A 16,253-nucleotide genomic window follows, 5' to 3' on the forward strand; every position below is an offset into this window, starting at 1 on the left:
AGTGTGGCCAGTGGGCACAATCCTTCTGTTCCCGAGGGGCTACACCTACGACACCACCCTTCCGTTTGTAACGCCCCACCACTTCAGAGATCGGTGAGAGCTCTGGACCAGTAACCACCACAGCACTGATTTGTTCCCCTAAGTGTCTACTTAAGCTAACAAAAGCATTCTACCAGGCTTCCCTGGTGGCCCAGTGGTTGAGAGTCCACCTGCTGATGCAGGGGACACGGGTTCGTGCCCCGTTCCGGGAGGATCCCACATGCCGCGCAGCGGCTGGGCCCGTGAGCCATGGCCACTGGGCCTGCGCGTCCGGAGCCTGTGCTCCGCAACAGGAGAGGTCACAGCAGTGAGAGGCCCGCGTACCGCAAAAAACACACAAAAAACAAACAAAAAAAGCATTCTGCCATCCTAGACACTATCTGAGTACTCCTTCATTCCTTTTACATTTCCTGAACTAAGATATTTGAAGACCCTAAATTTCAGAACTGTTTTTGGGGAAGAAAAAGGAAATTCCTTAAAATTGCATCTTAGGAGTATATTGACCTCTGACAACCGGGCTCCTTCACTTTAAAGTAACAGTCTGCTCCAAGCTTACGTGTAAACATAGCTACACAGAAAAGCATTCTGAGGCGCAGAGACTTCTAAAGGAAGAGGCACACTACTGTCAAACGGTAACTAATTTGCCCCCCACAGAGGCTAAGCTATACAGCTTCTTACTCAGATAAAAGAAAAGTTAAAGACCCAAAGATAAATAGCTTTAGGATCAAATGAGATATGAAAACAAACAAATAAATAAATTTACTGGCTTTGACCAAAAATGAATGCTCTTCTTCAAAGACAGAAGAAAAGGTAAATAAATAAATGTAAAAGAAGACAGACTAGATAGGAAAGGTCCAGAGCCCTTATAAGTACTGCCAGGAAGGATATGCCATTACACAGACACAGAAAAAGCTCCAGCACAGCCCCCATCTTCTCGGCAAGGCTGTTGCTGCTTTACCTCTGGACGTCGTAGTTGGCGTTGAAAAGACTGCCCTGCCAGAGGCTCGTGATTTCCTCCGTCTCCTTCTCCGTGGGGCTTCCTGATACAGTGACGAACATCATGAGAGTCTTGCCCTTCTTTGTCATCTTCAGTATGCTCTCAGGCTTGCCCGGGTCTATCTGTGAGAAGTCTATAGGTGCAGAGGGTCTTTTGTGCTCTGGGAGATCTCCTTCTTCTATGTCGTCATCTTTCTATAAGGATGGAGGAAAAAAAGCATCAGACAAAGTATGCATTTCAACTGGCAAAGGCAAGAACATCTGCGTATGATGTCAGGTGCAGGTTTATGATCTAAATAATAACAGAAAGAAGTAAACCCAGGGGATTCCCTCCTCCACTTGACTTTCAAGCAAAGGCTAAATTTCAGGCAGCACTCATCACTCCAGGTCACCAGTCACAGAGAACCCCACGTGATGGGTTTCTAAAGTTTTTTCACCCTCAAAGAATCTACCCAATATGGTAGACTATAAGAACGGCCACATTCGGGTTTGGTCATACAATTAAATACTACACAGCGATGAAGAAAAACAAATACTGATACATGCAACCAATCTCAAAAATACTATATTGAGTGACAGAGCCGGGCACAAAAATCAGACACGTTATACAATTCGTTTATTTGAAATTCAAGAACAGGTAAAATTAATCCAGGACGACAGAAGTGAGAACAGTGGCTGCCTCTCGGGGAGACGGGTACAAGGTAGGACTGACTGAGAAGGGACACAAGGGTACTTTCTGGGGTGTGGGAATGCTCTGTATTTTCACAGGGGTGTGGATAACTTAACAGATGTATCCATTTGTCAAAACTCATGAATTTTCACTGAATACTGAAAATCTGCACTTCATGTACATCAATTCCACCTAAAAAATAAGAACCATAAACAAATATTCAGTTCTAGGTAGTAGGTTTGGTTGTTGCAGTGGTGTAAGCTAGCAATTCTGAACCACAATCTGAATTCTAGGCTTGAGCAAAGGAGTAACTGTATTGAGGCTAATGAGAACCAGGTTCTTCCCTTTGGGGAAGGGAGCTACAAATACAGAAGGGGGAAGAATGCACCTGAGGTACTGGGCTGGCATTGGAGGCAGCAGAAGGAACTTATGATTTTTGATAGACAGATAGATAATAATATTTAAAAGAACCAGGATTCCACAGAGAAAAGGCTAATTCCAGCAAAGAAAACAGAAGATGAGTCTGGAATATCTTCTTGTATCAGAAAGTGAGAAAGTGCTTGGAGAATTATGGGATGTGTCAGAATGACACAGAAGCCAACATGAAACAGAGCTCATGGGCCTAATCTGGAATAATTTGAAAATCAAAATAATGACAGAATGATTTATAACTCCCAAATAAAATAAGAACCACTGAATCCAGACCCATATAAACAAGTGAGTTAATTGCTAATGGTAGAATGCCAACCAATAAATAGAAGATAAATGAATTAAAACCACATAAAAGAACCTGTGTTCATTGGAGAAAAGGCTACTCCCAGCAGCAAAAAGAAATGCAGGGACTTCCCTGGTGGCGCAGTGGTTAAGAACCCGCCTGCCAATGCAGGGGACACGGGTTCGAGCCCTGGTCCAGGAAGATCCCTCATGCCGCGGAGCAACTAAGCCCGTGCGCCACAACTACTGAGCCTGCACTCTAGAGCCTGCAAGCCACAACTACTGAAGCCCTTGCGCCTAGAGCCCATGCTCTGCAACTAGAGAAGCCACCGCAATGAGAAGTCCGCACACCGCAACGAAGAGTAGTCCCCGCTCGCCACAACTAGAGAAAGCCAGCGCGCAGCAACAAACACCTAACGCAGCCAAAAAAAAAAAGGAAGTGCAGTACTGCTCAATGTTACCACATGGATGATCCCTGACAACATTATGTAAGTGAAAGGAGCCAGACACAAAAGACTACATACACATTGTATGATTCTACTTATGTGAAATGTCCAGAGCAGACAAATCTATGGAGACAGAAAGCAGATTAGAGGTTGCCTAGGGCTGGCTGGAGGGCTGGGAGGAACTCAGGGAGGGGTGCCCAACTACGGAGTTTCTTTTTGGGGTGATGCAAATGTTCCAAAATTGACTGTGGTGATGGCTGCACAACTCTTTGAATATTCTAAAAACCATGGAAATGTACACTTTAAATGTGAACTATACGGCATGTGAATTATATCTCAATAAAGCTGTTATCAAAAAAAAGAAAAAAAATCACACGAAAAAACCCAACCTAAAATGAAACAAAAAGCCCCCATACACTACTTGGGCCTCTTGACAAATCATTGAAGGGCCAAGGCTTAAGACACCAACAATAATGTACTGCAGTAAACACATTTTTAATAAAAGATGAGAATGAAAGAATTCTGAAGCAGTGTTTGAAGGCGGTCCAGATTTATATCAGACCTAGGATCTGACTTCTAACTAACCTGTGTGGCCTTGGACAAGACTCCACAATCCTCGAGGCCCGTTTCCTCGTTTCCTCGTCAGGAAGAGGAAAAGCAGAACTAGGTGATCTCCAAGGCCCTAGCAGCATGGCGCCAGCCTTTTCCTCAGCTCTGCCACCCTCTCAGCTGACCCACTTCTTCCTCATTTTGCTCTGAAGGAGCTGCTGGTGACCTGTAGGCAGGAGCATGGGCTTCACTGTCACAGGGACCTGGGCTCGGCTCCAGGCCCCAGCCCTATAGCTGTGTGGCCTTGGAGAAGTGGAAAATCACTTGCCTCACCTATAATGGGGGCGGAGAATAATGACGGTATCCCCCTCCTAAGTTTGTTTGGGGGATTTAATGACACAAAGGCAAGTAGTAAATACTTAATACATGTTGCCTAATACCACCTGGCCCTCTGTAACCTGGCCTCCAGCCGACTATGGAAATCACCCTCTCAAAGTACACAGGAGCTCCCGGTGGCCAAATTCACAGGCTGTTTCTGACTGTATTCTCTTCTATTTCTCCAAAACATCTGTTACGGTTGCCTTCAAATACTTCGAGACGTCTAGTTGGTTCAATTAGCTGGAATATTTTTATTTTTCAAGCTGATCCTACTGATGGTCATGACATTAACTCAGTAGGTCACAGGCACCATTTCTTTTCCATGAAAATATAATTAAATAATCATTAGTCTAGTGCATACAGCAAAGGTAAGGATCGTTTCAAGAACCTTTAATTTCCCTTTTATATGTTTGAGGGTGAGTTTCGGTTAAAAAAGGAAAAGAAAACCAGTACACTAGTTGCAAGCAATTGTCCAGGTCTATTCTTAGTTCCACTGCTTCCCTGAGTAAGCTTACCTGTTCTATCACTTTCTCTAAACTGAAAGCAATCAAACGCTTACCCCCAAGCAGGGCTGGGGTGGGGGGACGGCCAAGCGGCCCTCCCCACACCCTACCCAGGCTTGTCTCCAGGCCAGTCTTGCATTTCTGACCGGCTTCACTACTTCTCCACTGCTGTTTGTCAAATTTAACAGCTACAGAGCTGAACTCCCTTTTCCTGTAAATCCTTTTCTTCCTCCCAGGGTCCTTGATAATAATACCAGCTACCATCTACTGTGTAGCTACTGTGCCTCGGGCATTTGTTATTTCCCACTTCAGGACAATTCTGCAAGATCCCCATTGAATAGAGAAGTGGATGAGGCTCAGAGAAGGTAAGTAACTTACTCGAGGCCACAGGCTTGAAGGGGCTGATGCTGAAGTACAAACTCACAGTCTGGCTCTGGATCCCTCCCCACCTGCCCCTCTGCAGCACCTGGTTACAGTAATGTAAGAAGGAATCACCTTCGGTTTTCCTATACCAACCAGGACTCAGCAGTAGTTGCAACGCAGTGGAAGTGGAAGGAGTTCTCCCCTTCCTGCTCCACTCCACACCTGAGGCAGGCCTCTCACTGCGGGGATGATGTTCACACTAGCAGAGGAGTGGGGGAAGAATTCAGGGATTGCCACCAGGGGAGGAAGCACTGCTTCCTTCAAAAAAGCAACCAAAGATGGATCTGCTCTCCCACAGGAAAAAAATAACTGCTACTGCGGAAGGGCGCTCACGCTTGCAGAGTGTCTGCAAACATTAGCTCATTTCATCTGCAAGGAACCCTGCAAAGTGGGATGTTATCTGGCTTTACGGATAAGGAAAATGAGGATCACGCAGTTACCAAGGGTTAAGGCTGAGTTCAAAACCTCTGTCCTTTCACTACATTATCCTTGTCACCTTCCTGGTTATGCAGTCAATCAACTGCCAAGTCGAGTTAAGAGCATAAAATCTCTCACATTTCTTTCTCCCTTCTAATCCATTACTGCAGCTTCTAGCTTAACCCAGGTCCTCCTCGTCCCCCTTCGTCTGCACTCTGTTCACCAATCTGTACGGCAGTGTAGTAAAATGGTTAAAAGAACAAGCTTTAAAGTCAAGTGACCGAATGTGAAATTAAATTAATTTGCTGTGTGCCTTTGGGCAAGTTACTTAACCTCTCTGTGCCTCAATATCATCTAGAAAACAGAGATAAGTACCACCCTCCACAAACAGGTAAGGGGATTAAATGAGATAAGAGTGTTTAGCCTTGTTAGCTAATGAACACTCAATAAACATTAGGCTGTCTATGCCTTCAGAGTCTCTCCCTGCCCATCCATCTTAAACTTTGCTGACCGATTAATTTTCCTTAATTTTAACCCTAAGCATAATATTCCACTACTCAAAAACATTCGGACAGCTGAAACAACCACTCTAGGGCATACTCTGAAGCCTTTTAAAAATATTACAAGGACTATGCAGTAACCTGCGGAAATGCTTAATATATAGCAAAAGAAAAAAAGAACAGCAGAAAATTCCATTGATGCTATGCTTTCAGCTGTAAAAACTATGTCTGAATACAGAAGGGGAACCAAAAGACTACACACATGTTTTGGGATGAAGTTACGGATGATTAAACATGCCAGTATTGTAACATTTGGGTAACACAATTTTTCAAACTCATCAGGGACTACATTTTCCCTTCTAAATAAAGTCCAAACCCCACAGGATTCAAGGCCTAGCAAGGCCTGGTTCTCACTAACCTTTCCATCCTTACCTCTCACTATCTGGCTTCAGAAAGTCTGTTCCAGCCAACCTAACCAATTTATCATATCAGCGTAGCTAACAGTTAGAGCTGCACTATTCTAGGTTCTTTCCAAGTTTTCTCAGTTAATCCTCACAACAACTCTGAGGTGGGTACTAACACCTCTATTTTGCAGGTGAGGAAACTAAAGTCCAAAGAGGCTCTTTACCAGTCCAGATTTCCAAGCTGAAGTGGTTTGAACCCAGGGAGTCTAACTCCACAGCCTGGGCTATTAATATTTACAGCATTGGGCTTCCCTGGTGGCGCAGTGGTTGAGAGTCCGCCTGCCGATGCAGGGGACGCGGGTTCGTGCCCCGGTCCGGGAAGATCCCACATGCCGCGGAGCGGCTGGGCCCGTGAGCCATGGCCGCTGAGCCTGCGCGTCCGGAGCCTGTGCTCCGCAACGGGAGAGGCCACAACAGAGAGAGGCCCGCGTACCGCCAAAAAAAAAATATATATATATATATATAAATAAATATATAAAAAATATAAATATATATATAAATATAAAATATATATATATATATTTACAGCATTCTGCCCAGTCCCCTCACGTCCCATCCACCTCAGCTCATGCTGCTCGGTTAGTAATGCCATTCTCCCACATTCCCTGGTCTACCTAAAACACCATTTCCTTCCTGAAACCCTTGAGATTCCCACAGCACTTTCTTTTTATAGCACTCAGCCATTTCTACTGTGTACTGCAGTTATTTTTACTGTTAACTGCTATTCCTGATGGTTGGATCCCTTGTACACCTCTGCAGCACCCTTTTTTGTCTTGCTCAGGGTCTGAGTGTTTCCAGGCTAGGATTTCTGCACGAGATGCGATTCTCACTTTGGTGGATCAAAAACTGCACTTGCCAGAATCCAAAAAGACTGGGAGATTGCAAGGGAGATGGAAAGTGGGGAAGGAACTGCTGCACCAAGTTCCTTTTTCCTTAGTGGTTGGCAAACACCCAGATCGACCCTGAGCTTTCCTTCAGCTGCAGGTCAACATGAAAACTGCTTTCTTCCAGTCAAATGCATCAGATGGTACTTTAAACTCATGTCTGAAAGCCTCTATCCAATACAAACACACACAGATAACCACAAAATAACAAAACATCAGTGTTGAAAGAAATCATCCAGTAAAATTTCATTCTGCACATAAGGAACCAGAGGTCTAGAGTGGGGACCCACTTGCCCAAGGTTACACAGTGAACTGAACCCAAGCTTCTGACTCTAGATCGCCAGCTGTGCAAATGAACCAGGACAAGACACCCACCTCTGGATGCGAAAGAGGCAGCAACGTGGTTTTGGTTAGTCAACCTTACCTAAAAAGGTTATTATCCACTCCCTGTAATTACACACTCCAGTGCATTCAACTAACAAATCAGAAAACTGACTCTCACAGAAGCAAATCATTGCTCCCTTAAGCGAATAATGTGAGCTCCATGAGAGAGCGCCACTAGCCTCTGCTACCGCCTCCCACCCCCCTCCCCCCTCAAATTAAAGCCACTCACAAAATTACAAAAACTCGCAGCAGGGACATATAACCAAAATGGGCACTCTGAATTCCTACTAATTTAGAACACGGGAGAACTATGAAAGCTGAAACGGCCCTCTTGAAAGATAATCCTCACCATGGCCCTCTCCCATCCACTCGCCCCATTCTTCAGGAGTGTAATGGAAAAGGTCTCCCTCCCCATTAGCAGGGCGCACTGACCACGGGGAGCAACGCGGCGGCGACCGGGGCACTGAAGGCAAAGTAGGGCTGAATAGGGAGAGGCTGACCCGTGACCGGAGTGGCCCGGGGAATGGTGGAAGAGGACACTGGGATGAATGTCCTGGGACGGGGGTCAGCAGGGTGATCGGGGGTCAGAGGAGGCACTGAAGATTAGCGGTGGCTGGAGTGGGTCAGTAAGGGCTCGTGGCATGCGTAGAGAGGAGGTTAGTGGGTCGGAAGATTCCGAGACTGAGGTCTAAAGGGCCCAAGACGGAGGAGGTGAGAGGTCACTGGGAAGGGGCCCGGCACAGAGAAGAGCCTGGAGGGTGTGCGCGCGCCGCGGACCTCCCACTGTTCCAAAAGACGAGCCATGTCCGCGTCATTGTAGTCGCGAATATCCTTCTTCTTCTTCCGGAGAGGTGGGGTGGCCTCGCCGGGCGTCTCGGCTGAGCCCTCAGCGGCGAAGGCCCTCAGCGGCAGCAGCAGGAGCAGCAGCAGTTCAGAGGCACAGAGAAGGACCACGGCGGCACGGGCCCAGCCGGAGGCCGCCATCTTCGTCGCGCCGCGCCGCGCCGCGCCGCCGCGAGGACCGGACCTGCGCGAGCCGCCGGCCCCGCCCCAGGCCACCACTTTCCCGGGCCCGCCCTCTGCCGTCGCCTGCGTGGGACACGCCTCCAGCCCCGCCTCCACAGGCTGGAGGCCCCAGTGGTTCCGCCTCCCTGCCCTCGGTAGCCTACCAGGCCCCGCCCCGGCCCATTTCCTCCAGCCCTCACCTCCTGAAGCCCCGCCTCCTCCGCCATCTTGGCCCCGCCCCGCCCCACGGGTTTCTCCGGATGGTCCGGCTGAGGCTTTGACCCGGGGCTGGTTCGGACCCGAGTGCTCGCCTTCATTTTCCGCCAGAGGCCGACGTTTTTCTCTCTAACGCGCAGGCCAGGTCCAAAAATTCCCTCAGGGCCTCTAGGAATCCTCAAAGAGCGCCTCACGAGGCCTCACGTTTTCGCCTGTGAAATGAATTAGAGCTGGAACTTCTAGGAGCTGCCTTTGCTCTAAGAAAGCAGGTTTCACGAGGTCACACGTTTCCTCCCAGTCTCCTGCAATTTCCTTTGAAAACAGCCTGTTGAAAAAGAGTGAGTGGCAGGTAGAGCAACTTTCTCAGGAGATCGTGAATAGATCGGGCCCAGGGCTTTGCTGCTCAGCAGAGAGTTCAATTCGTCTCTCAATATTACTGTCATCTCTTGAACTTGACAAAGCTTTTTAAAAAAATCATGACTTCTCACCTGTAAAACAGCTTCAGTATCTCTTCTGATTTTAACCTAATACTGTCGGCTCTGTTTAATCCTTTCCAAGGTTGAATCATTCTGTTTTTTGATTCTTACTTAAAAAGATTCAGCCCAGAGATGCTTTAAAATTCCACGGATTTTAAATGGCTGATCTGCTGAGTTCTTCTAAATTTTTAATTGGATAAATAAGACACGAATCACTTACTGAAGCTGTAGAATATTTGACCATTGTACAAAAACATTCTGCCCTATTCCACACCAGCCACAATTCTGCTTCACACCAAACAGTTATCAGTCTGTCGAATACTGTATACATTTTTCTATACATTTACAAACATCAAAGTGTCTCTAGAAATGGTTTTGTTGCATTTATATGTGTGTTTATGGCAGCACACTACAAATCGGTATGCGTATTAGCTCCTTAAGGGTTTTCCACTTACCAGTATGACGTGATGAACTTTCATTCTTTATACTGCAGTATAGTATGTTTGGGTATTAATATGCCAATAGTTTATTTCCTTATTACCCTACTGATGGGCATTTACTACCAATTCTTCTGCTATTACCAAAAGAAAAAACAAAAAGAGCCATAATAAACCTCTTTATTCATGCCTTGTGTTATGGGCTGAATTGTACCCCCCCGAATTTCACATGTTGAAGTCGTAACTCCTCAGGACCTCAGAATGTGACTGTATCTGTAGACAGGCTCTTTAAAGAGGTAATTAAGTTAAAATGTTGTTAGGGTGGACCCGGATCCAATATGACTGGTGTCCTTGTAAAAGAAGAGGAAATTTGGACACAGTCATGTATAGGGGGGAGACCACGTGAAGACACAGGGAGAAGATGGCCATCTACAAGCCGAGGAGAGAGGTCTCAGAAGAAACCAACCCTGCTGACACCTTGATCTGGGACTTCTACCCTCCAGAATAGTGAGAAAATAAATTTCTGTTGTTTAAGCCACCTGGTCTGTACTTTGTTATGGCAGCCCTTAGCAAGCTAATATATCTTGCTCGGATAAAATTATAGGCTACATATAAGAGAAAGCTGAATTTGTAAAAAAGTGGCTTAAACAAGACAAGAGAGGTTGTTACTGTTTGATTTTTCTTTCACAGAAACAGTTGGATACTAAGCATCTAGGGCTGGTATTTTGGCTCTTTGGTCATCTGGTACCTAGTCTTTTTCTCATCCTGTTCCATCATACTGGCCTGTGGCTTCCATCCTCAAGGTCACAAGTTCCTAAATAACTACTGGAGCCCTAGCCATCAAGATGGCATTCATCCAGAGGAAGGAGGAAGGAAGGAAAGCCAATAGGAGCACACCTTTTAATGGACTCAGCTTCTTATGTTTTTGTTTTCTGCGGTACGCGGGCCTCTCACTGCTGTGGCCTCTCCCGTTGCGGAGCACAGGCTCCGGACGCGCAGGCTCAGCGGCCATGGCTCACGGGCCCAGCCGCTCCACGGCATGCGGGATCCTCCCGGACCGGGGCACGAACCCGTGTCCCCTGCATCGGCAGGCGGACTCTCAACCACTGCGCCACCAGGGAAGCCCGAGTCAGCTTCTTTTAAGCAGCCTACTTGGATGTTCCACACAGCACTTCTGTTTACATCTCATGGGCTGGAACCTAGCCTTCTCAGGAAGGCTGTCTTCTGGCTGTCTACATTGTCACTCCAAATAAAACTGGGATTCTGTTATTAAGGGAAAAGAGGAAGTGGACGTTGAACAGGTAACTGTTAGTTAACAATGTCTGCCTCACCTTCAAGCTTAGGACCATTGAAGTTTAAAGCTCTCCCACTGTAGGGTGGCTGATAGCGTGCATACATCTGTATGTATACACGCTGTGCCATTTCCTATTGACATTGAGCAGAAACAACTCATAAGAAAAAAATAGTTTTTTTCTTTTCTTTTCTGAAATCATAGGGGAAATGTCATAAGCTTTCTCCCCAGAGCACGTTGCTCCACCCAGTGGCTCAGTGCCCTGTCCTGGTGCAGTCATGCTAAAAAACATGCACAGCTGTGGCCGATCATGCGCTCTGCTGGGAGGGGTCACCCTGCTCATTTTGCCGGCTGCCAAGTTAAGGTGCAAAAGTGCTGGGATGCCTGGTCCGTAGTATCTAGTGATACAGAGAAAAAAAAAGGCGTTTAGTGTTTTACAGAAATTGTTGGAGTTGTGTAAGACAAAATTCCAGGGCTCCTTTCATCTAAGGAGGAAATCAATTCAGTTTATTACCCAGTGATGTGCAAACATCTGGATTGATGGCATTTTCACCAGTTTGAGGTTTGGAACTTGATTCAGTTCAACCCTGCGAGAGTGTATTTTTACTAAGGGTCTACTGTCGATCAAGAACCACATGGGGGCACTGATGGAAAGATGACTCTGAGGAACTCCCTGCACTACAGAGCCTGCAAGCTAGCAGGGGACATAAACAATACACAGTAAGTATAATGCAGATTGCAGGAGGTCAGGACCTGACGGGATAATACGATGATGATAATATCCTTATGCTAAACAAGAGGAAACCCTGGTTTTGGAATGGCGTCATTTGTCTGAGGTCACACAGCTTGAGAAGTGGCAGGCAAGAATCCCAGCCCAGGTCTATTGGATGACGAGGTGTCTCTCTCTCCCAGTGTAGCACCATCTCTATCTGGGTTAATCGTCAAGGCACTCAGGAGACTTAAACTGGAGGCCAGATGGAAGACTCGTTGAAAAGGAGTCTGGAGGCAGGAATGCTCAGATGGGATGAGATAAGAGTGTGAACCTGATCTGAGGCCGTGTAGTAGGGCAGGAGAGGAGGGGACAGAAGTGAAAGAGATTGTGTGGTCATGGCTTAAATGCGGCCACCGTTGCCCCGGGGTTTAATACTAACTGTACCTCTAAGTGGTTCAGTGACTGCAGATGGTAAAACCAAGCCCCCATCTACGCTCCATCTTAGGTGGCCTCAGCTGGGCTCCTCCTGGCTTGTGTCACGCCACAGCACACAAGGATGTCTAGCAATATCTGTAATCAAGCAGGGATGATATTCAAACTATTGAAAAACTGGAATGGCACAGTTTCCAGCTATTCAGGACCGAGAAGGTACCCTGTACCCCGAAGGGTACAGCTCGGTTCTGGAGGCTCTAGGGTGCCAAATATTAACCCTTTAAAGTCTGAATAATGGGGAATCATGGGAAGAGGGTCCTGAGGTTGGGGCTGAGGCAGAGACAGGGGAGGCCATGACCATTTATCATTCTTTACTTTAGTACTTTTTACCTCGGTGCAAGAAGAGTCCCCACGTATCTCCTGAGCTTTATATTTACTCGCATGTAGCAACTAACCGATTATCTTTTGACTACAATTACAGATTTCCAGGAGAGGATGTGATGGTCCCAGGCTTGGGTGGGTGTCTGTTCCTGGTCACCATCATTACTTGAGAGCAGGACTCGTACCATTAAATTTAACACTTAAAACTTGTGTTTGCAAGAGGGAAAGGGGGGGTGGGGTGGGAGGAACTGGGAGACTGGGATTGACACATATTATATTACTGACACTATGTATAAGATAGACAGCTGATGGGAACATACCTATAGCACAGGGAACTCTAGTAATGCACTGTGGTGACCTAAATGGGAGGGAAGTCCAAAAGGGAGGGGATATCCGTATGTGTATGGCTGATTCGTTTTGTTGTGCAGTGGAGGCTAACACAACATTGTAAAGCAACCATACTCCAAAAACAAACAAACAAGCAAAAACACTTGTGTTTGGGCTTCCCTGGTGGCGCAGTGGTTGAGAGTCCGCCTGCCGATGCAGGGGACACGCGTTCGTGCCCCGGTCCGGGAGGATCCCACATGCCGCGGAGCGGCTGGGCCCGTGAGCCATGGCCGCTGAGCCTGCGCGTCCGGAGCCTGTGCTCCGCAACGGGAGAGGCCACAACAGTGAGAGGCCCGCGTACCGCAAAAAAACAAACAAAAAAAAAACAAAAAAAACCTTGTGTTTGCCAAGCACCGTGAAGAAAAGTTAAAAGGCAAATGGTAAACTGGGAGGAAAACTCCAACATGGCAGAGACAAAAATAGCTTACAAATCAGTAAGAAAAAGATGAACTCCTTGACTGAAAAATGGGAAAGGAGATGAATAATATTTTTATTTCTCCAAAATAAATGAACCTATTTATACATTAAAAAAGTGCAGAAGTGATATTGCACGAGATATCAAAGAAATGCAAATTCAAATAAGATATAATTTTTTGCCTATCAGTGGGGCCAGAATAAAAATAAAGATACTGTACACCATTGGCAAGGCTCAGTAAAAAAGCATTCTCATTCACTTATGGGGATGGGGAGTTTCTGCATGAAAATTACGTGAAATGTATCAAAATCTAAAAAAATGCCTAATTCCACTGCCAACAATGATTCTGAGGAAATAGACAATGAAAATAATAGAAATGGTAATAATACAGAGCACTTACTATGTGGCAGGCACTCTTCTAAATGCTATACGTGTATTTCTTCATTTACGCATCGTAACAATCCTATGTAATACTCTCCATAAGAGGAGAAAACAGGAACCACCCTAAATGTTCAACCATAGTAGGCTGTACAATGCACATTTACAATGCAAACAATGCAGTCATTAAATATGATGTCATAGATGTATATTTGTTGATAGTAAAGATGTTTATTTTATATTATTAAATGACAAAATGTTATAACATGGTATTAAAATGATATAGATATGTATATGTATGTATGGGAAAATAGCTGCGAACATGTACGTCGTGGCTGCCTCTGAGCATGGGATTTCAAATCAGTTGTATTTTAAAAGGGGGTGGGGGGCTTCCCTGGTGGCGCAGTGGTTGAGGGTCCGCCTGCCGATGCAGGGGACACGGGCTCGTGCCCCGGTCCGGGAAGATCCCACATGCCGCGGAGTGGCTGGGCCCGTGAGCCATGGCCACTGAGCCTGCACGTCCGGAGCGTGTGCTCCGCAACAGGAGAGGCCACAGCAGTGAGAGGCCCGTGTGCCGCTAAAAAAAAAAAAAAAAAAAAAAAAAAAAATGGGGTGGGGGACCCACATAAATGCACCAATGCTCCTAAAATACTGATTGATACTGTTCTCTTCACCAACATGTAAGAAAAAAAAGTCTAGTTTCAACTGAAATTCTCAGAATAACACTTAATTCAAATTGTCTATAATACTGCAATTGCCTGGAAAATTTAGGGAAGTGATTTGAATTCCTCTCCTAAGAGGAAAAGGTAGGAATTTTATCTGTGTTATCTGAAACATCACCTATACGTTGCAGCACAAATATATGCAATTACGTTTAGAGAACTCACAATCTCTGTTTCCAACGAATTAGCTTCCTGGACCCTCCAAAACAAGCTGGTAAGAGAAATGGGGTGAACACACTTGCTAAGCAAAGGTCAAGCATTCACCCTTAGAGCTGTGAGCGGTAGATCACGATCACACACAGGCCGCGCCCCTGCTGTGGGTTCATGAATGTCCATGACTCTGTCCATTACTGAGTAAGAGCTGCGGGCAACAGGATTTTGGTTCAATGAAAGGATGCCTTCCTTGCAGAGAACTGCAAATGAATTAATTAATTTATTACTTCCACAGACATTTATTGACAACCACGCAATGCACTGGGTGTGGGGAAGAGATGAATAGATCAAGTCCTGTCCTTAAAGAGATGACAGGGTGGTGGGGAGAGAGTTAAGCTGACAGCTACAAATACACTATGCTCATGCCACACTGAAGCTGGGCACACAGCACAGTAGGCACAAGGGAACAGAAATGCCTGAGTATGTCTCCGGGTCAGGGAGGCTCCATGTGAAGGATCTGGGGAGCCTAGATCTCAGTACTTATTTTTTCTCCCCTACAGAATTCTGGAAAATGGAAAATACATCCAAAGATCATTAACCAGTAGGGAAATGGGGTAGAGAATTTATCTGTGAAAGCAACCTTCATCTCCATGTAGGGATCCCTGGTAAACTAGATCGCGGAAAGTTCCAGATCTCCCAGATCTTCGGACCTGAAGGCTCAGGTGTGCCTGCCATGCTATGACTGGCCCTACACACAGGCCTCTCTCACACACTCAGCTTCAGGTGAACAGAGACAGCACGGAGGGAGGGAGGGTGGAAGGTGGTGGGGGGGAGAGGGTGGTATCTGGGAGTGATGGATGAGATCCTGCCCAGGTGCTCTTATTGTATGGAAACAAAATACACCAGAAAGAGGACATGCTGGGTTAGGAGAGTGACCTGTCACACAGTGACCCTGCTCCTTAAATGAGCTGTAGTCCAATGTATGTCAGACTGTCATTCATCACCTGTGGGGATGAGTGAATCAGGGAGAAGGAGGGTTAGGGGCAAATTTTTCCAGATATAAATTTCTCTCCTTTAGAAGAGACATTGAAAGGAAGATATTAAGGATGATGTTTGGCCACGTGTAAGAAAGAATGCCTGAGAATGAACTGGCCCACCTAAGAGCACGAAAACAAAACAGCGACACTGCTGCAAAGGAAAGATACATTAGGGCAGAGAATGCCCCTTACTGACCACCAGGTGGCACTGTAGACCAGACACAGCTTGGTTGTTAGTCTGCTAAAATCTGGAGTGCAGTGTGAAAGTTGGGTATCAAAACCCAATAGGGCTAGATACATACAATGGAAAATTATTCAGTCTTAAAAGGGAAAAAAACTCGGACACACGTGACAGTATCAGTGAACCACGAAGACATTATTCTAAGTGAAATAAGTCAGACAGAAAAGGACAAATATTATATGATTCCACTTATATAAGTTACTTAAAATAGTCACATTTATAGTGATAGAAAGCAGAATGGTGGCTTCCAGGGGAATGAGGAGTAATTGTTTAGTGGGTACAGAATTTCAGTTTGAGAAGATGAAAGGTTTCTGGAGATGGATGGTGGTGATGATTGCACAACAATGTGAACGCACTTAATACCACGGACCTGTGGCTAGGTTCACAAAAATGGCCAAATGGTAAATTCTATGTTATGAATATTTTACCACACACACACACACACACAAGAAAATCAGAGGCTCATACTGTTGTCTTATACCTGCTTAAAGTCCAGGCGGAGGAGGCACCTACTGGAATAGGCAAAGAAGGAAGGACAGGATTTTTCCCTAATCTGGCCTTTGTCATTTCCACCTTTCCTCCCCAAATCCTCAGTCAGCTCTC

General features: G+C 46.0%; 1 protein-coding gene across 1 annotated transcript in view; it reads right to left on the reverse strand.

The window, feature by feature from the left end:
- The window catches only part of MESD (mesoderm development LRP chaperone), a 27,240-nt gene extending 18,821 nt beyond the window's left edge, over nucleotides 1–8,419 (reverse strand). The window contains exons 1-2 of the mRNA XM_004278322.4: nucleotides 8,145–8,419; nucleotides 998–1,230 (exon numbers count right to left, since the gene is read on the reverse strand). Coding sequence (XP_004278370.1) covers nucleotides 998–1,230; nucleotides 8,145–8,351 — 440 coding nt within the window. The 5' untranslated portion in view covers nucleotides 8,352–8,419. The remainder of the gene's footprint in view (nucleotides 1–997; nucleotides 1,231–8,144) is intronic.
- Nucleotides 8,420–16,253: the final 7,834 nt, after the last annotated feature.

This window comes from Orcinus orca, chromosome 2 (genome assembly GCF_937001465.1).
Source record: "Orcinus orca chromosome 2, mOrcOrc1.1, whole genome shotgun sequence".
NCBI lineage: Eukaryota > Metazoa > Chordata > Mammalia > Artiodactyla > Delphinidae > Orcinus > Orcinus orca.